The sequence below is a fragment of the Lytechinus variegatus genome, chromosome 2, assembly GCF_018143015.1.
Source record: "Lytechinus variegatus isolate NC3 chromosome 2, Lvar_3.0, whole genome shotgun sequence".
NCBI classification, from domain to species: domain Eukaryota; kingdom Metazoa; phylum Echinodermata; class Echinoidea; order Temnopleuroida; family Toxopneustidae; genus Lytechinus; species Lytechinus variegatus.
In genome coordinates, this window is record NC_054741.1 from 24,777,565 (window position 1) to 24,799,765 (window position 22,201).

The 22,201-nt window shown below is 36.1% G+C and overlaps 1 protein-coding gene across 1 annotated transcript; it reads left to right on the forward strand.

Moving 5' to 3' along the window:
* Positions 1-2,410: 2,410 nt before the first annotated feature.
* On the forward strand, positions 2,411-14,529 carry LOC121407660 (neurotrypsin-like). Its single transcript, XM_041598839.1, has 6 exons — positions 2,411-2,563; positions 5,351-5,659; positions 9,317-9,637; positions 10,283-10,609; positions 11,882-12,214; positions 13,349-14,529. The coding sequence occupies exons 1-6, from the start codon at positions 2,479-2,481 to the stop codon at positions 13,882-13,884; spliced, it is 1,911 nt and encodes a 636-aa protein (XP_041454773.1). The 5' UTR covers positions 2,411-2,478; the 3' UTR covers positions 13,885-14,529.
* Positions 14,530-22,201: the final 7,672 nt, after the last annotated feature.

Consider the following 22,201-nt stretch of genomic DNA (forward strand, 5'->3'; position numbering starts at 1 on the left):
ATAGAAGCCCTAAGATTGAAAAATAGAAGATTCTTGTCAAAATTAATTGGATTTTATTTTTTTAATTACATTGTTACTGCCTTTGTGACAAGAAACTTTAGAAAGTACTCATTTTGATATGGTATACCCAAAAAAGATAAATTAAAAATAATAAAAATCGTCAGTGGAATGATTTGTCGTTATTCCTATAGGTAATTGACCCTGATTGAGAAACAGAAAATTAGCTAAGGAAGTTTCGAGAAGTGATATTTTTATCTTCAAAATTCAACAGCTAACTGCACTCTAAATGAAGTGTAAGTTTCTTTCTTCAAATCATTTTACCTACTCATAGGCCTAGACGTAAAAGAAAAAGACTAAAATCTTAACAATTCTTTTTTTTTTGCTATTTATGACTTGAACATGTTGAATCATACATTTAACCATTATGCCATTGATTTCTATCTTGAATATACATTGTTACCTTTGCAATTATTCTTCTGACTACAAGAATGGATTTTGAATAAAGTCCTTAAGCAATCAAAATAATTTGATATTTGTTAATTATATGTGGTTATAAAACACTGATAATCATGGTCCCGGGAAGCGGGGGTGCTGGAGCATCCCCAAGAAAATCATCTTATCTTCTTCTCTTCTTCTTCTTCTTCTTCGTTGATTCATTTCTGCCCCCCTCAAAATTTTGGGTTCACTACGTCACTGACCATTAAGATGATTTGTCTCTCACCTCCCTCGACTGAAATATGATTCTATGGTCAAAATACAATGACAGATGAACTGGGTGAAGACTCCCTGGACCGAGAAAGCAGACCAAGGAATATCTATTATGGGACAGTTGAGACCCAGCAGGGATATTTTTTCGGGATAATGTCCATTCAGTGGCATAACTACGGGGGGAGGGGGGGGGGGGCAAGTGCCCCCCATCGGTGAACCTCCCAAAAAAAAGGGGAAAAGAAGAAAAAGGGAGAAAGGAAGAGAAACGTATTTGGAAAGAAGAAAATATTATTGATTATAATGTTATATTATAATTATATCATGTTACATTACATACGAAACATTTTTATCATAACTGTATAAACATAATTTGCTCAGGGCCTATGTCTCATTATGGTGCTCGCATTGTCTGTTTAATGAGATCTAGATATTCCTTTTGTACTAAAACCTCCTGTTTTCAAGTCAATATACACGAAATATATTTCCTCGCACTTCAAGTTATCATTGTTTTATATAGTGACATACGCTTCTTTTTCATGACTACTTAAAGTGATTGTCCCATGTTAAGGTCTTCGTATATATGAAACATTTCCTTCCGTGATTACGTTTGCATTAGTGGATTGGTGAGATATGTCTGCTCTTCATGAATTCCTAAAATCAGTCCTTAAAATGTCCCTTTTTCCTGATCTGAATATCAAAAGTTTTCAGCTCGCGCTCGCATCATTTGGTTAATGAAATACATATGGTCCTAGTTAATTTCTCCCGACAAGCCTTAGAATGCCTCACTTCAGGTCTGAATTATTTAAATTTTCAGCTCGCGCTTCGCACTCGCAATATTTGATTAGTGAGAAGCATATAAGCTATTCATGATTACACTCGCATGAGATGACGATGGTGAGATTTGTATACTCTTAATGATTTCCTAAAGTATAGTCCTTAAAATCTCTGTTTGGGGTCAATATATGCAAAAATTTCAGCTCGCGCTTCACGCTCACATTGTTAAGCGAGGCAGTTACCTTTCATTACAAAAAATTGATTATAATGTCCCTTTACAGGTCTGAAGATCAAAAATTTTTAGCTCGCGCTTCGCGCTCGCATTATTTGACCAATGAGATACATATCCCTTTAATGAGTTGTCCTTAAAGATGTCTTTTAAGATGTCTTTTATTAGGTCAGTATACCTGGCAACTGAGTGCGCTTTGCGCACTCTATAATTGACTCACAATTTTTGCTGGTGCCTCCCCAATGCCGTGACCCACGGTACGCCAATGAGAAATGTTTTAATTTGTCTCATGAGTACCGGTTCTTTGCTCTGACTTAGTCTTACTCTTAGCAATTATCCCAATTATCAATTCTATGAGAAATGTTACCTCTTCTCTTGCGGTATTTATATTCTAATCAGTGGCAAAAATAGTATCACACGATCTACCGCATTAATCTAGTTACACGTTTTGTACATTCATCGGCAGATTTAATAGAATGAAAAAGAAAGCTAACATTTTTAATTGCTCGAGATTGCAAAAAGATAATGAACCACACATGTGACCCGCCCCTTTTGCCACGCCCACCTTTCATGTCGAAAGCGCTCGCTCGCAGCTAGCTAGCTGAGCTGAGCCAAATCAGGCCGAATCGACGATTTATGTGCGGCGCTGCATGCCTGTATCGATATTATCGCCGGCGCGGCCCGTGAACCCATGCATGTCGAGCGACCCGTGGTACATCTCTCGCTCTTAGAGTGAAGGCATCAGTGCAGTCGAGTCCAGAAAAGTGATGTATTTGATGACTGGCCTTGTAAGCTGCATCTTTCTGTTTTTGATTGTACCTTTCCCGACAATTTTTGCTCAAGGAAATTATGGTAAGTATGGTAAAATATGAACAAGCACGACCATTTCCATGTACAATTCTTATGCACACATATACGATGGTAGACCCTATACACTTGTTCACTGCAACCATCCTGCCTGTGGGGAATCTACAGGTAAGACTATGGTATGCCAATGCTGTACATAGCACACACTTTAAAAAATTATTAAAATATCACCTTTGTGACCAAAATTACTGATTTCCATACAGTTGCATTTTATTTTTCATTAGTAAGTTGGGAATAATTTTTGTATTCACCAGAGCGCTCAAAAAAATGAAATTTTGGCATATTTTTGTGTACGCCCTCTATTGGTGGAAAGTAATATGGCAAGAAAATTTTCATTTTTCAATCTCTGTATTTAATTAAGAAAAAAATAATTGAAAGAATTAAATTTACATAAGAGCCAAGTTATATGATAAATAGCTGTAATGAAAACTGACAGTGTAAGAAAATCAAGCATTTGTCCCATATAAAAAGAGAAATTAAGCCAAACATTGCCACCAATTTTTTTGCCACACATGGCATAGGGATGTAACTGAGAACAAGGTTATCATAACCTTGTTCATTGAATGAGTGGCCCTATATAACATTTTCTGTGAAACACACATCCATCTTGCACATGGTTTAAATCACTTGATAACAGCACACTGGTAATCATTCTAAGAGAGAGGTCATTCCAGATCAGAGCGAGGATTTAAATTCTCATTTAGTGCACTCATTCATGCCGCTACGGCGCTAGTAATAAATAATGCTATTTTTCTCATTCTAGAAATTAATTTTCAAGCCATTTAACTCAGAATATTTTATTAACTGGTTACACATTATGTTAATAATTCCAATGTACACAAAACTTACTAAAACATGATGAATAAAATAAGTGAATCAAACAATTTGGAAACGATATTAAGTGTCAAGTGATAGGAATCTTGCCTACATCTCCGCATGCATGCAGTCGTTTTATTTCTATTTAATAGTTTCTTTATGTTTGGGCCGATTTTCTTGGTTTGAAACTGAAAACAGAATAACATTGGATTTCAAAATACAATATGCCTTTGAAAACTTGATTAAATATCAAAGAATTTAATTCCGAAAGGCGTACTACACTGTTGAGTAATAATATATATCAAATTTGTTGTTTATGGTCTAACACTTGGGCTTACACCTGCGGAGGAAAAGTGTTACATAAGAGTATAAGACCTAGTCTTATTGATAGGGCTTGGGAGCGAAATACCTTGGTTCCTCCAACGAGGATTTCGTTATCAGGATATACGACAGTGCTCACCAAAGCCATGAGCTGGTGCAGCGAATCTGTTACGGGGGTTTGACGTGGATTTATGGTGTTGGATCAGAGGAATGTGATGATAATACATGTAAAGTTAGGTTTAAAGGTCAAGTCCACCTCAGAAAAATGTTGATTTGAATCAATAGAGAAAAATCAGACAAACACAATGCTGAAGATTTCATCAAAATCGGATGTAAAATAAGAAAGTTATGACATTTCAAACTTTCGCTTATTTTTAACAAAATAGTAATATGAATGAGCCAGTTACATCCAAATGAGATAGTGGATGATGTCACTCACTATTTCTTTTGTTCTTTATTGTTTGAATTATACAATATTTCAATTTTTACGAATTTGATGATTAGGATCTCCTTGCCTGAAGCACAAAACGTTAAAATAATGGAATTCCATGTTTTCAGGGAGGAATGAAACTTCATTTTACATGACAATGACGAGAAAATCAAAATATTTCATATTTCAAACAAAAAACAAAAGAAATAGTGAGTGACATCATCGACTCTCATTTTCATGTAACTGGCTTGTTCATATAACTGTTTTGTGAATTGAAGCGAAACTTTAAAATGTCATAACTTTCTTATTTTACATCCGATTTTGATGAAATTTTCATCAATCAATCAAATTTTCATCATGCTTGTTGAATTTTTCTCTTTTTATTGAAATCACGTTTTTGTTGGGGTGGACTTGTCCTTTAAATGTTTGGCTGTAGTGTGCAGAGTTTCAATCAGTAATTTTTTCCCTTTGAAGCAAATGTCATGGACAAGATAATTTGTACATAGCCCTTAAGTTGGGGTGCTTAGTATGGTATTTACATGTAGGCAGCATCCTCTGGATATCAGGTTGACGACCCCCCCCCCTTAAAAAAATAATCCTTGCAAATGACAGATTTTGGAGCAATAACCTTTCTTTTTGTTAATATTATTCTGAATTCAAATTCAAATTCAAAAGTTTATTGATATAAAAATCCTGACATTGAAGGATCATCATCAAAAACAAAGAAACATAAGAAAAAAAAATAATACAACATTTAACATAGTAACAACGAGGTAAAAAAAAACCCAGAAAAAAAACAGAAACAAAAAATACCAATCTTGGATGAAATATTAGATGCGAGATACATATCAATGCATAAATATACACGCACATACATACCGTAATATACCTAAACATTAATACACCCATATAAGTATATCTTTTTCTTTCAAGCATCCTCAGTCTCTTCACTTACATATACCTTATTCCTATAACACATTTTGCTGCTATCCATATTGCTACCTAATATCAATTGGAATTTGTTTTTGTTAGTTATTTAAAAAAAATCCGGCAGTACTGATGAAAATCCCCTTAACAAGACCCACAGCACAACCTATTTGAAAATCATTCCCAGGGCCTTGGGTGTGGGGGGGGATTTAAGTTGCCTTCCTATCATTCAATGTGATTTCAATTTTTCCTGATCTTGTTTTTTTTTTTTTTGCCAGACCTGAGGCTTGTCGGAGGATCAACACCTTCTGAAGGGAGGGTGGAAATCTATATGTATGCGCAATGGGGAAGAGTGTGCAGTGATGATTGGGATGACAATGAATCTATGGTGGTCTGTCGCCAGCTTGGCTATTTAGGAGTATCTGAAACGTTCTCCGAGGGCGCCGTGTACGGTGAAGGAACTGGATTAGTTCAGCTAGCTGAAGTGAGCTGTACAGGGACGGAGACATCATTGTTGTACTGCTTTCATCGTCGCACCTGGGGGAGTGATGATTGCACTCAAGATGTAGGGGTCAGATGTCAAGAATGTTAGTTACATGGTGTCTTTTGATTTATGTTATTCACTTTTCTTTATACAAAGCAACGAGATTAAAGATAAATACCAGTTGTAGTGACTATAAAATGAGTTTGTATTTAGAATCCAATAAAATGACCACCCTAGTGTCTGCTGCATACGTGGTTTGAAAAATATGTGTCAAACGATTCTGCAAGCAATTATTTAATGTTGAGAAATTAGCAAAATAAGCACAACATTTTTCCATGCAATGATAACACTCTGTTCCACGTGCATATCTGTGTTGATCATCAAGGTGATCATTTTTGTCTTGCCGGCATACATGTAGCAGAGTGAGACTATAGGCGTTGCTTTTCTGACGGCGGTGGCGTCAACATCAAATCTTAATTGAAGGTTAAGTTTTTGAAATGATAGCATACATAAGAAAGTATATGGACCTAGTTCATGAAACTTTTTATATAAGTTTAACCAAGTAGTACTAAACATCTTGCATGAGTTTCAGGTCACATGACCAAGTTCAAAGGTCAGTTTGGGTCAATGAACTTAGACCGTGTTGGGGGAATCAACATCACATTCTTAACCTAAGGTAAAGTTTTTGAAATGTCATCATAACTTCGAATGTATATGGACCTAGTTCATGAAAGTTGGCCATAAGGGTAGTCAAATATTACTGAACATCCTGCCTGAATTTCAAGTCACATGACCAAGGTAAAATGTCATTTATGGTCAATGAAGTTTGACCAAGTTGGGGGTATCTGTTGAATTACCATCATAACTTTAAAAGTTTATGGATCTGATTCATATAACTTGGACATAGGTGTAATCAAATATCACTAAACATCCTGTGCGAATTTCAGGTCACATGATTAAGGCAACGGTCACTTAAGGTCAATGAACTTTGGCCATGTTAGAGGTAATTATTAAATTGCTGTCATTACTTTCAAAGTTTATTTGAATATATTTAATACGTTTTGGTCTGATCAAAAAGGACCTGTCAAGGCCTGTTTAGTTAATCATGAAGGTGATTCATATTTTAAGAATGAAATGTGAGTGTGAGGCGCAAGCTGACAATTTTTGACACTCCGACCTAAAATCTGGACATTCTAAGCACTCTTTTTATTCATTAATTAATAGGATAGGTATAATTTACAGGAAAAAAAATAATTAGACCTAAAAACGGGACACACTAATCATGTTTTGTAAATCAGGAAGAGGATGATGATTGGGTATCTTCCTAAACTAATAATGCGAGTGTAAAGCAGGAGCAGAAAAGTTATTCTGCTCTGAAACTGGATAACTTAAAGGTCAAGTCCACCTCAGAAAAAGGTTGATTTGAATCAATAGAGAATAATCAGACAAGCACAATGCTGAAGATTTCATCAAAATCGGATGTAAAATAAAGTTATGACATTTCAAAGTTTCGCTTATTTTTAACAAAATATTTATATGAACGAGCCAGTTACATCCAAATGAGAGAGTTGATGATGTCACTCACTCACTATTTCTTTTGTTTTTTATTGTTTGAATTATACAATATTTCAATTTTTACGAATTTGACGATTGGGACCTCCTTGTCTGAAGCACAAAATGTTGAAGTAATGGAATTCCACGTGTTCAGGGAGGAATGAAACTTCACTTCACATGACAATGACGAGAAAATCAAAATATTTCATATTTCAAACAATAAAAAACAAAAGAAATAGTGAGTGAATGACATCGACTCTCTCATTTGGATGTAGCTGGCTCATTCATATAACTGTTTTTGTGAAATGAAACGAAACTTTGAAATGTCATAACTTTCTTATTTTACATCCGATTTTAATGAAATTTTCAGTGTTATGCTTGTTGAATTTTTCTCTTTTTATTCAAATCAAGTTTTTGTTGGGGTGGACTTGTCCTTTAAGCACGTTTTGAATAAAGAACAAGATGCGTATCTCAATAAACTTGTGCTTGTTTATACCCCTTTCATAAACCCAATTATTCGGCTAATAGCAGCATAATTTGGTCGTAAAATTGGAGGAGGACCAGAGTTATCCACATTATTTTGATGCTGCTATTATCCGTATAATAGCAGCATCGGGACAAGATTTTGAGTTCATGAACGCATTTCCAAATAATGGGGATAATTGCCATGGTGCGGTCACAAGGTCACCCTTTTCCAACACAACCGCATCGGAGGGGGCGTGTCCAGTTGTCATGACGATTATCCGCCTTTTTCAGGACGGGCGCTCGTAAAAATAATGCGGCTTTTTTCGGAGTTTGTGTACAGAATTTTTATTGAATTATCCGCATTACTCTTATGAAAAGGGTATTAGATTTAGACCTAAAATCTGGGTATTAAATACATTTTGTTATGAAAATGTGAGCATTAAGTGCAAGCTAAAAACTATAAGATATTCCAATCAGAAAAAGGTTGAGCACTCTTTTAAGCCCTGAGAAGGAAAATTCTGAAGTTGATATGGATTATTATTTTGACCTAGGACTGGGATATTCTAAGGATATTTTGTCATATGAAAATGATGACTATCTGCCTATTCCTCTTCCTAAGTACGAGATGAAAGGAACAATTTGATTATTAGGAATTCATGAAAATGTTATCTTACTTTTAAATCTAAGAAGCCTCATGAGAGCGTGAAATTTGTTGATATATATTACGGCCAGAAAACTGGATTTTATAAATAGGATGCATGGGTTGATATATTTTTAACAAAAATAATGTGAGCACAAATCGCGAGCTGAAGTTTTTTATTAACTGTCATGAATGGGAGATTTTATGTAGTTTGTTAGAATTTATATAGGTATACATGACTCACCTGTCAAAATGTGAGTGAGATATGTATCTCATAGAACAGGCAATGCAGGAAGCGTGAGCAAAAATTTTATACAGTGACATGAAAGATGTCTTTCCACTTTTTCTCCTCTCTTTTCCCTTTTTCTATTTTTCTCCCCCCCCCCTTCTTTTTTGCTCCTTCCACAAAAAGGGGGGGGGGGGATTTGATATTGTGTCCCCCCTTTCAAACAAGGCAAAAGCGATTTTGTGTCTCACCCACTTATGAAAATAACCATAAATATCGTGATTTGCGAGAGCACGCAACAATTGTATCGAAACTTCATTGTGAAATGACTTGAATGGAATAACACTTGTCATAAGAGAGTCTTGCATGTAAACTTTAACGTTGACCTAAAAAATGACCTTTGACCTTACCATGTGACCTCCGACTGCAGCATAACATGCAGGTCCCCCAAGTCCATCTACCAACCAAGTTTGGTTGAAAAGTGACTTACGGTTGTAGAGTTAGGTGTCATAAGAGTCTTGTATGTAAACTTTAACGTTGACCTGGAAATGACCTTTGACCTTACCATGTGACCTCTGACTGCAGCATAACATGCAGGTCCCCCAAGTCCATCTACCATCCAAGTTTGCTTGAAAAGCTACTTTCGGTTGCGGAGTTATGTGTCATTAGGTTTGTGACGGGCAACATTTGGATCCATAAGTCTCGCCTTCACCTCTGGTGGACGAGACAAAAATCCCCTCTTGGGATTTCCGCCCATGTTATCAAGGAGGGAAAGCACAGTGTCAACATTCAGATTATTCATTGTCTATTGGTATGCATGAGTATTTATAAACTGCCTGCTTTCATATTACTGCATATTTTCTTTTATTTATCAGACTCTGAAGGATCACTGAGATTGACCGGAGGAAAGGACGTAAACGAGGGGCGTCTTGAGATTTACCATCTCGGGGCTTGGGGTACAGTCTGCTTTACAGAATGGGACATGGTCGACGGTTTGGTAGCCTGTCGACAACTTGGTTACCCAGGCGTTGATATGGTAGGACTCGCCAGTGGACAAGGTACAGGGAAAATCTGGCTTGACGTTGTTCGTTGCAGCGGCATCGAGAAGAGACTTGATGAATGCCATCATGATATCTGGGGAGCCAACGTTTGTGACCATGCAGATGATGCAGGAGTCAGGTGTGCATTGTTCCCAGGTATTTTCATGAAAAGTTTTATCAAATGCCCTCAATTTATTTGTACTTGCTACTTTAGTGACCGCTTTGTTGAGGTGGTGATTCAACATCCTCTTTTTCCATGGTGACTAGTAGGGCTAATATCTCAAACACTTAATAAGTAAACATCTTAAACTCAGACATTTGTCCATGCAGGGGGCGCACTCAAATTCTAATTTAACGGAGGTGTGCCTCATAAAACCTCAAAAATGATGGTACAAGGAACTGGTTGCAATGTTTGAAATAAAGGGTCTTGAAAGCTGTGATCTATCGGGCAGAAAGAAAAACATGGTCAATGAATATGCAAAATAGGGTGCTCATGCTATGTTATAGAGCGAGCTTACATGTATATCTGGAGTGCCTTAGCAACTTTGGAGTGGAATTGAGTATCTAGAGAACTAAAATTGAGGTCTGAAAAGGGTGGTCATCAAATCGTCTCTGACCACATTATACACAGACGCCCCTCATCCTCTCTGCAGTAAAATTTCCACAATCAGTAAAGAATATGTCGTTTCATATTTCAGATAATTTGTAGGATTTAATTTTGTTTTAATTAGCTGTCACATTGAGCCCTGTAGCTCTAAAAAAATACCTCTACAGTCTCGTATAATTATTATTTTCTTTCAGAGGGCAACCAAACACTTAGACTGATGGATGGGGAGACGGACAATGAGGGGCGGCTAGAGCTTTTCCTCAACAATGAATGGGGCACAGTGTGCGATGATGAATTTGATATGAACGATGGTAAAGTGGCCTGTCGTCAGCTTGGTTATCCAGGGGTTCACTCGGTGTACGGAGAAGCCTCATTTGGGCGAGGTTATGGGAGAATTTGGATGGATAATATGCAATGCAGTGGTGCTGAGCTGGCATTGACTGACTGTCCCCGCGGTAGTAGTGATCATCATGACTGTTTGCATTCTGAAGATGTAGGCGTCAGATGCTTAGCAAGGTCTGGTAAGGCATCTCAAGGCATCTGTGACCCTGTTCTCATTACAGTACTAAAACCAGTTTAGTGGAAACCAGTTTGGTGGAAACTAGTTAAACGTGTCATTGGAACGCTCAAAACAGTCTTGGAAGCAATCTTGTCTTCCAAGGTTGGAAACCCACCTTGTGATGTGGTTTTCAATATCGCTTTGCCTTGTTAATTTAGTTTAAAAAGAAATGCCAGTAGTTGCAATAAACACTGATTTCATGAGAAAGTCTGTAAAACGAGGTTTAATCGTCAGTATATCATCGAGGATCTAGATCTGGTACAGTTACATAAACTGAACTTTGTGAAATCTTGAAATCTATGCCGAAAAATATTCACACTGAAGATCACCAACACAGATAGGCACACGTGGGACAGTGTATTATTATTGCTGGAATAAAGACCCGACGGAAGTGACCAAATCCGCGCTTATTTCTCAGCAATTACACAATTTCTTCCAGAATCCTTTGGCACATATTTTTTATTCATACAAACAGACAATTGGGTGGTCATTATATTAGATTCTGTAAAAACTCATTTTGAGATCGTTATCAATACTGGAATTTATCTTTAAGCATAGGTGAGGACACAACGTTCTCCCGGAATAGATCTTTGCACACATTGTGCGGATTACTCCACACTGTGCAAAGCATGGGACCCTACTAAGAGCATTTCCGTAGCAACAAGACTGCTTCAAGTGAAGTGGTTCTGAAAACCAGGCCAGGAGATTGTGAAGAGAAGTGATCTTCCATACTGATTTAAGGGAAACCATTTCAAGAAATTAAACCGAGAATCGTGTCTTATAAAATCTTTTCTTAAGTTATGCATGACTTTACGCACAAATTGAATGCACACAACTGATGATTCTTTCTTGTGCCAAATCAGATTTGCCCGTTTTAACACAATGGCAGTGAACTTTTTTTATTTAATCTTCACAAATAACAAAATTATAAATCTGTGAAGATTGGGATTCAACTCAATAAGCCGAGGAGAATATCAATAATTTAGAATCTGATTAAGCATAAGAAAGGGTCACCAGTCCCTCATGATGTTGTTCGTAACTTGGAACTTTCTTAAAGCCTGATATATTTTTATAATATATCCACAAGTAGGGTTACATGATCAATTTAACCAGAGGGAGAGAGAGAGAATGGAAGAACCCAGAAAAGTAGAACGAAGGGTGTAGCGTGAACCAATAAGGATGATACGAGTGAAGAAGAATGTCCTGAATATGAATTCATCTTGATCAAATCCAGGTGATATGTCAGTGCGCCTGGTGGATGGACCCTCGGACAAGGTTGGCCGTTTAGAGGTCTACCACGATCACCAATGGGGCACTATCTGTGATGATGGCTGGGATGCACTGGACACTCAAGTGGTTTGCAGGCAGCTTGGGTTTACTGAGAACGGAGCTTACTTCATGGCGGCTGATCATGGGTACGGGACGTACGGGGAGTCCAGAGCAATACTTTTGGATACGGTAGAATGCATCGGAGATGAAGAGCGGTTGGAGTACTGCGTTCACAATGGCTGGGGAGTGCATGACTGCCAACACTCAGAGGATATAGGCATTGAGTGCTATGTCAAAGGTAAGACAAATGGGTTCTTGTATCACTCGGTGAGTTTTCTCACTGCAAAGCAGAATCAATCCTAGCACGCAGCAAATGCATTGAAAATGCAAGTCAAATCACAATGAAAACCAGGGAGGTCTTTGTTGAAAATTGGTGTACCGGACCAACACATGTCTGCAGTTCAAAACTAAAAAAAAAATGCAAATATGTCAGTTGTTTTATTCATGAAGGGCATTCGACAATAGATTCTCTGCATTTCAGAAAACGTCTGCGTAGCTGTTGCAAAAAAAACTCCATTATTAAGGTCAAATGTGACTCTTGTGCTTGTACTCACTTCATTCATCATGCCATTAATATGAGTACTGTGTATTTGATCTAGCAGGGATGTAGTCAAGGCTGATTCTTCCAGGTCAAAAGGCTGCTGGACAAAACTTCCACCAATAGACTTTGTACAAGTGACTTGAGGCAAGGCCAGCCTCGACTACATCCCTGTTATGTAGATTTTTACTTTTATGAAATCAGCTATTTTGGGTATTAAAATTTAGGATTTGCCTTTATTTACTTGAAATTTAAGACATCTTTAGGAGACTTTTGGGGGGGAATAGCTCGACTATTGTGTGCACTGCAGTGATTTTGACCCGAGATGCAAAATTTTAGGCTTTTGTTGCAATTTAAGGCTCTGACAACTTCCCATTTCAGGCTTTATATTGTCCAGCACATATGAAGCTTTAATGTGTTATTTCTTCTATTCATGTCCAGTGATTAATACTGACGGGCAACCCATATATAAGCACTGACTAAATTATCAGTGCTGACAATTTCAGTGAAATCTTTGGTTTGATTGGCTGAAAGGTACTGGCTCTGGCTGTTACTATGGTAACTGTCAGAGAAAGACAACTTGTCATTACTGACTTTCATGAAACGGTCCCCTGATCTTAATAAGCAATTGGTATACACACAGAAGATAATAAATATGTAATTTTAGGGATCTCCCATAAGCAGGAAGATTACTAAACATTTAAACAATACTGTGAGAATAATGTAATTAAAATGAAAAGGAATTTAACTGATCTTTATAGTTTTGAATGGATTTAAAACTGCGACGGATTGCTCTATAGATGAAATGAAAATATTTGGATTGATCATTCTCAGGTAGTGGTCCATCGGTTGGAGTGATGGTGGGAATCGGTGTTGGATGCTTAGCAGGAGTTCTGTTTCTCTGTCTTTGCTGTTTGAAGTGCAATAAAAGGACACCATCGCAACACAGGGCAGTCCCCACCGAGGATGTCCCTAGTCCAGGAGCCGTGCCTTTGGCTGATGTAATTGTACCAAGGGAAGGTACACCAGAACAGAACAATATCCAACCTGCAGTGGATGCAGTGGGTCTACTGCCGCCCCCATCATATGATGAAATCAGAAATTATAGATCTGTAGGTTTTGAAGGCATCAGTCCATCGGGGGAACAATGCAATCAGAGACTTTACGCATCACCCACAGCTCCCTACCCTCAAACACACCTACCACCTCCTGCACCCCACCCACAACCCTCGGCACCCTACCCCTTACCGTCAGGTGCTTCTGGTACCTACTATTATCCTGCAGCTGATTCAGGGGTTGTTCTATCCTCACCCCTGGAGTCCTATCCAACCAATGCACCATACCCTACTAGAAATTGCACCTCAGTATGATTACAATTGATTTGTGTGTGTCACACAATACCATTATGGACGATTGGGCCCTGTACCTTGTTACATGAGATTATACAATCAATAATATGCCCAATGTTGTAATCAATCATTGAATTGATTGTATATTCTATGTCACTGGACTCTTGTCAGTACTATATTCTATTATATTCATGTATTTTTATTGTCCTTGAATGATTGGATGATTGGCGTGGAAGCACCGTGGTGTAGTGGTTCTGACTCTCGCCTTGTAATTGGAGGGTCGTGTGTTCGAATCCCACCATGTCCTAGCGTCCTTTGTTAAGGCGTCAATCCACATTTTGCATTCTCCACCCAGGTTTTAAATGGGTACCCGGTAGGATGCGAAAGCCTATGTAGTATGCCTAGCGATTGTATCATGGAACTAATGTTGGAATGCTCCCCAGGGAGTGGAGAAGGTGCTTGTATGCGAGCATGCAAGGATCTGATGACCGGGGTCAAGCGCTTACAGATGTCGTTCTGATGTGTTAAGCGCTATATAAATGCGGAATATTATTATTATGCATCAAATCTTGCCCAAGTGTGAATATTGTACAGGGAATAATTTTGCTTTACAGATGTATTTGAATAGCATTTTTAGTCATAAGAGAAAAGCTCTCAACTAAGTAATGTACAGTCCTATGTAAAAATATGCTATACAAAAAACTTTAAGCATAGCTGTCTTTCAAAAATGTAGAGCAAATTGCGATGCGATACCAGGAAAATTATTCCATGTTGTACATTCTATTTACATGTAATTCACATTTCAGTCAACTACTGAACATTCTTAGAATATTCTAACAGGATTAGAGTATTCATATCAGTGATATAGTCCCGTTTAGACTGCCTTGAAATCAGTCTGTCATGAGCTTTTATGAGTAGTAGATTACAATTCAATGATACCAGACTCTGAAAAAGCGACTCCCAAACAATATACCTGCTTATTTGGGACTTAGCGAATTATTCTGGCCCATTGGGAATTAAATAGCTTCTATTGGTCGTTTCCACTGTTTCTGATAAACAACATTGATTCTATACATATGCTTGTCAAAATTCCAACGAAGGCTGATATGAGACAGTCTTTATGTTTAATCAATTGAGTGATATTTCATGTATGATGTTGTTGGTAATCCTGGGAGCATTTCATGAAAGGACTTGTTAAGACGTTTTATCTGACAAGTCCCGATTTATCTGACAGTTACCATAGTAACATTGCCTCTCAGCCAATCAAAATCCAGGAGATATGTCAGATCTGACAACTTGTCGGATAAAAATGTTGGTGAAATGCTCCCCCGATTTACTATGAGAAGCCACGTGAGGTGCCTAATTGTAACTTATTATGATTCACTGTTCAATTTGTCTCCAAGATCATTTGAAGATCGATATCTGGTTGTGAAGAAATATAGATGACAAGTACATCCCACCAAAAAGTTGATTTTGAAAGAGAAAAATCCAGCAAGCATAATGCTGAAAAAAATCATCAAAATTGGATATGAAATTAGGAAGATATGAAATTTTAAAGTTTCGCTGAATTTCAGAAAAATAGCAAAAAGAAGCTGCTGAAAACTAGAGAGCCAATGGAGTAAATTAGAGTCAAAAGGGGCCTAAGCTTTCGATCCTAGCAATATCTTCGTCGGAGGCAAAATGACAAACATATAAAGTGGAACAACCATAATATAGACCAGAGACATGCAACAACACTAGAAACAAGGAGACAAAAAGGGTATTAGAGAGTAGTGATGACCATCATCACTGAATTTTCTCCCCATTGTCATGTCAAAGTTTTATTCCACCTTGAACATGTGGAATTACCATGGTTTTAACACTTTTTTTGGTAAAGTTAAGTTGGTGCGTATTGTCAATTCTGTAAAAATATTAAAATATTGTATAAATCAAACAATGAAAAGTGAAAGAAATAGTGAGGGACATCATAGACTGTCTCATTTGCATGTCACTGAGTTATGCATATCACTGTTTTGTGAAAAATAAACAAAACTTTAAAATCTCATAACTTTCTCATTTTACATCCAATATTGATGAAATTTGCAGTGTTATACTTGTTTCAATTTATATATAGATTCAAATCAACATTTTTCTGAAGTAGAATTGTCCTTTTATAAATTATATAAGCTATACAATTTATATAGATACAAAGAGTAATCTGATATGACATCTCACAGTGAATTCAATGACATCTCCATGTACAAAAGATAGTGCTTCTATTAACCCTATCTAGGCCGGGGGGGGGGCCTGGGAGGCCCCCCTCAACAAATCGCGCGATATTTTCGCCGTGCGAAATTTTTTGACCGCGCCGCTTGCTGACTTTTTACTTTCAAGTCTTGCGCAACTTTTGAGACCAATTTTGTTTCACCCGGGTACGTGGTTCCGAAATTACGCAACATTATGTAAGTGCATGTCAGACCGAAAATTGCTCAAAAACGTGATTTTGTGTACAAAGTCAATGCAAATTGTGTTTTCAACCAAAATACATAAATGTATGATTATTTTTAGTTTTGCTAGTCTAAATGTATTCATTTTATGCTTTTTATGATCACAGAAGAGTCCCCAACAAATTTCATTGAAAAAACAATGAAAAACAAAAGGTCAAAAAAACAAAGAAATACATAAGAAATTGCAAAATACAATATAATACATAAAAAAATAATTTGATATCACAAATTTTTTCATGTACACTTGCTAAGGACACCACAAAGAGTTTCTATACCAAAAATTAGTACATTTGGAGCTTTATTTAGGGAGTTAGAGGAAAAAGTATGATTTTGCATACTAATTACGCATAAATTAGCATAATCACTTAATAGCAATTCGCATGAAATAAATTACTATACAATCTTGTAGATTATGTCCCAGGCAACCCGCGTGCCAATTTTCGGCGCGACCGTGCGGTCGACGGCCGAGATCTTAGGGGGGGCCTGGGAGGCCCCCCCCCCCCCCCCCGGCCATAGGAACTCCCCAAATACCCCGGCCTAGATAGGGTTAATAGACCCTTTCATTATGCTATGCCCAGATTGCTATATCAAGCTCCTGAACACCCTTTGGCCTTTGTCTTAGATTCAAATTGCTGCATATGGTGTCATGAAATTGCCATCAACTTCACATTACCTGTGAAGTGATTACTTTTGAAAATACCCTACTCTAAAACCAAAGCCAACTCTTGGAGACTGTACATTCAGCTACGCAGCTCCAAAACTGTGGAACCAACTCCTCCTTAGAATTAGAACGGCCCAATCTATACCTGCTTTCAAAACATTATTGAAGACACATCTGTGTAGGGCAGTGTTTAAGTAGACCATTGGTTTTTATGAAGTTGTAGAAGCAATAGGAGTAACCAAAGCTCAGTAGAGTATATCTATATAGTGGCTGGGCTATACAAATTATTTTTACAAGATACAAAAGGGTTTTTCATGTTCTTATAGACTGAGAGATCATATTACAAAAAATAAGGAATGTTGGATAGACTTTCTTTCTCGACACCTAAGGACATCCCAAAGTTCATCTTAACCCATACTTACAGATAAGATAGACAAGCAGAAAATGGGTACAGTCCAATAGTAAGGTTGATTTATCATAGACACCATTATATCCTACATAAATTAAATCCTGTGTGCTCATTGGTTTAAATAGCATCATGTGACCAAACATATTCTCAATATTTTCTGATGATGTTGATAATGAAATGCCTACTGAAGAAATTTTGCTATTCCGTGACGGCGCAGGAGAAATAGATCAATCAGCGCAGCGTTTGGTTCAGATGAAAAAGTATGAACTAAACGAGCACAAGAACTAGATTTTCAAGATCTATTGCTCTAACTTATTAAAGTAGGATATAAAACAAATATTCCTGGCCTTTATTTCGAAAGTATAGAGGGAATTATTCATCCTTGGTTGTACTGGCAAAATTACTAGTAATGCCAGTCCAACCTCGGATGAATAATTTCCGCTATACTTACTCAAAGCCTGGTATATTTGTATACTATCTTCACTATTCATTTCAGGACTGACTTTATTGTAGCTTTCTATACAACTAAAATAGAAATCTAACAGTACTATTTGAATATTGATTTGATCTTTTGATTGATTTTATTTTCACACTTAAATAACAAAGGAATGTATATAAGTACAATCATTTTCAACGTTGCATGAAAATAATCTTTTTCCTACATGATTAACATAAAAAATATTCTTATAAAATTTCCTCGTTTTAAATTGTTGAAATATGCATATGAAATAATCTATATACATGGTATTTATCATTGCACACTTTTCTCGTTACATATTAATTGTGATAAATGTCAATGGGGAAGGGGGGGGAACTGAATCCATCTCTCAAGGTCTTATTAGGTATTTAAAAAGCAGCACCAGTCATTATCAATGCATTATTCTGAAACAAAAATCCCATTATGTCTTTAATGAAGTGTCAGTTGTTTTGAAAGAATTTGCAAGCAGTAATTTTTTTCTTCTCCATTTCCAATACATAGATCTAACTTGTATAAACCATACATCTTATTTTCTTCTAGAAGCCCACAGTAATATAAAAGAGTGTTTGGTATAATTTTTCTTGCTCTTCTTACATTTCAGTGGGGCATTGTAATGAACATCATTCTGGGATTGTATAGCATTATTATGATTTAAATATTTTCATGACTTTGTGTTTTAAATACAATTCATATTCTATTATCATCATTATTATTACTTTTTTTAACTAGTATATTTCTTTTCATTTCTTTCTTTTTTTGGGGGGGGGGGAACAAGACCAATATATAATTTATTTACTAGGAGTATGAGGTATTTTGAATGCTTGCCAACAGTGTTTTACTGGAAATTGAAGTGTACTAAAAATGTGAGGTGGCAGCTAATGTGATATAGATATCCTTCTTTCAAACAAAAACTATTTCTTTACTAAATGATGAAAAGTTTAAGTTTCTACTATAATCTGTATTTTTTTTCATGATTGGTACTTTTCAGTATTTATTAGATCTTTGTCATGGGTTATTTGGCATACATTTCTTGTTTTTGTGTGATATCATGAATAATGTGTAAAATTGTGTATGCATTTCAAAGAATTTATTTATGTATGTTTTTTGCCAAGAATCCTTATGGTCTATTTTGAGCTCAGTACTGGTCACCTTGGGACCTGATGCATGAAACTTTCAATCAAATGCAACCCATCAGCTGAATTGATTGGTTTTATAATGAATTTGTATTTCTGTTTGGGGTTGATTTTGATCACAAAGTTTTATGCAACAAGCCCCTGATTTTATTAGATTCAGGAAGAAATACGTCTTTATGTGTTGAATTATATGTGAGATAGGTATTCAATATGTCTGTTGTGTGATAATTATATTGTATTCAGAGAATATATATCAAAAATATTGTTTAATTGAATAATTATGTAGATTGTAATTGTATGCGTGTTGCAATCCTTCTCATTCTTGCCATATGAACTTAACAATCTTGTACCTTGATCGCAGTCAAGAATATATTGATTCTTATAATTGTACAGTCAAGTTTTTAGGATAGTACTCACGTTTTTAAAACCTTAAAACAATCTGAATTTGAAAATCAATCAAGTGAATCATTATGATGTCCATGCCTTATGGAGTAGTACCGTTTGTTTTTATTGATAGAACAAGAACATATGTGTATTAAGGGAAATTTATGGGAGTTATCAATTATATTGTTATGACATGTATACAAAAGATAGTATTTGACATCAAAATTTCTTCATTTGCCTGCTACCAATAACAAATGTCATGATTTCTTACTTGTACATCTGATTTTTTAATTTGTTTTTATTGAACTCAACATTTTGTTGGGGTGGAACTTTAAATGGCAATAATTTGTATTTTCCAAAAAAGTCTTCAATCAAATTTCTTCAATCCATGGACAAAATGTGACTTTGATTCTATGGTTCTAAATTTGATGGTATTCATTATTTTTTATGATTTGCAGGTTTACACTGCAAGTTCTGTGTCAGTGACAGGATCTGTGCTATTTATAAAAAATAAATTGGAACTTGAAGTCTAAACCTATTTGCAAGTATATTGTACTCATTTGTTTTTTTTCTTAAACCAGTATTCCGATATTTAGCATACTATTAGAAGTACCCTTAAGAACTTATATATAGCACAATGAATAAAAGCAACTTCTTACAAGTGTTCAGAATGATATGAGACACCACCCCACATTATCATCATCATGTTACGAGGTGAGGTAATCCTGTTGACCTCGATCTCTTCATCTGAAATTACAGTCATCCATCTCCATACGATGCGTTATTATACAAGAGCAAAAACTTGCACACGTGGAGGGTAGAGATGGTTTTGATCATTGAAGATTGAAACGCTCAGACCATCAAAACATATCGAGTCTTAATTTGAATACATTGATGAGCCCAAGTCAACTTCTTGGGGGAGGCTATTCCGGTCATCCACTACCCTGTTACTAAAAACGCATTTGCGTATGTCGAGTCTAGATCGTTCTTTTAATATCTTGCATATTGTGTAAATCTTTTTTTTTTCTCAAATGAAAAGTGAGAGGTATAATAAAAGGAGAGGAAAAGAGAAGGGACAGAAGACAGGAAGGGGAGGGGAAAACAGATAGAATTCCCATACTAATTCTAAATCTATCCAAAATCCATAAATGTACCATTATTTTCATCTTAACTGGTTAACAAACTAGTATCACTTGAAATTAAAATACTGTCACTAATAATAAAGATGCAAATCGAAAGACATAATATACACTGACAATTAATAAAAACCAAAAAGTTGTCAATGAAAAAAAAAGCTTTAAAAACCACGAAAAACACAAGATTTTAATACTGCCAATTTCAAACTAAATTTAGAATCATAAGTGACATTCCACAACAATATGGATATATATCTGAACATTTACAGCCAGATTCTGATTTTATGTATAAATTATGATAAATTTCAACCAATTACGTTGTGGGTGATGTGTATGCTGTTTTTTATCATGATTGCATGATCAAAAGAGAAGATGTTAGAAGATACCCCATAAGCCCCCCCCCCATTCATAGAATAACTGAAATAGTGCACATAAATATACTGTACTTTCATTATTTCCAGCTTGGAGTATCTCTATAAAACAAATACAATATCAATCTCTGTTCTTTTGATTTAACTGAAATAAATACTAAATTTGTTGCACTCCATTCATTAGATTCTCTCTCTCTGTTCATGAATACAATGAATATTGCATTTCTCTTTATCAATAAGAGTAATAATATGCTGGAAAGCACTTTGAGCAGAATATTGGAAAATCTTTATAAAAACTAGCTATTATTATCATCATTATTTCCAGCCGATATCACAGTATCCAACAAAAGTGAGTACAACTCATGCAAAAAATGGTACATATCAATGTACCTCTTCACATTGCTGGTTTTAAATTGCAAGCTTCATAGAAAAAAAAGAATGGACATTATGTAAATATCATAAGAGGCACAAAGTATCAATTCACATGCTAAATATCTTAAAATGTATTGGCGATACATGACAAAATGGTAGCAATTATAGTGAGTACATCTTGTGTTGTATTGGCAATGAGATATGATCATATTAGGACTTGACATTGTCATTTGTTTATTCCAAGCATTGAGTATGTTGACATTTTTGCTGGTGAGATGCCACCTCATTTTGTATCCTGGAATTCTTTCGAATGTCATTTCACCCCTTGTTGGTGACATCTAGGTCGGAGTTGAACACCTTCCTACATTCATGTATTCATAATAAGCAGTGTTCTTGAGGTGTGTTAGAGGACATCATTCACACCAAGTATCTATCTCTTTCCAGTCAACTTGTCAGATAAGCATTTGCTTTCATGGAACACCCTTATTTTCTGCCTAGAATTTTAGCGCCATGTCAGATATCTAATTTTTTTTTGTAAGTCATGACACAAACTGTACTCATGATTTGATCAAATTTCAATGGAGATATACATGTAATGTAGTGTGTGCTCACTCTTGTAACCATCATTTCCTCAAGTTTCCATAGGCCCGTATTCTGAAGTCGGGTTTAACTTAAACTCTGGTTTAAAGTTGTGGTTTAAGTATGGATAGCCAATTGGTACATAAATCACCAACAGTAGAGATATCATATTTCAGCTCATTTGACTCTCAAATCAGTCATAATTGTCTAGAAAGTACAAATAGATGATTGTCTTCACCATTGAAGAATCAGGAGAGAGCACAGTAAATATAAGAAACATACAACTTAATAAAATTTTTGACACTTTTGGCTTCCCATAATTTTAGCAC

Bases quoted from the DNA above. Each gene is read 5' to 3' on its own strand.
- LOC121407660 (XM_041598839.1), top strand. From the start codon at position 2,479: ATGTATTTGATGACTGGCCTTGTAAGCTGCATCTTTCTGTTTTTGATT. The intron at 5,660-9,316 runs GTTAGTTACATG...TTTATTTATCAG, and splicing joins AGGGGTCAGATGTCAAGAAT to ACTCTGAAGGATCACTGAGA. The intron at 12,215-13,348 runs GTAAGACAAATG...GATCATTCTCAG, and splicing joins CATTGAGTGCTATGTCAAAG to GTAGTGGTCCATCGGTTGGA.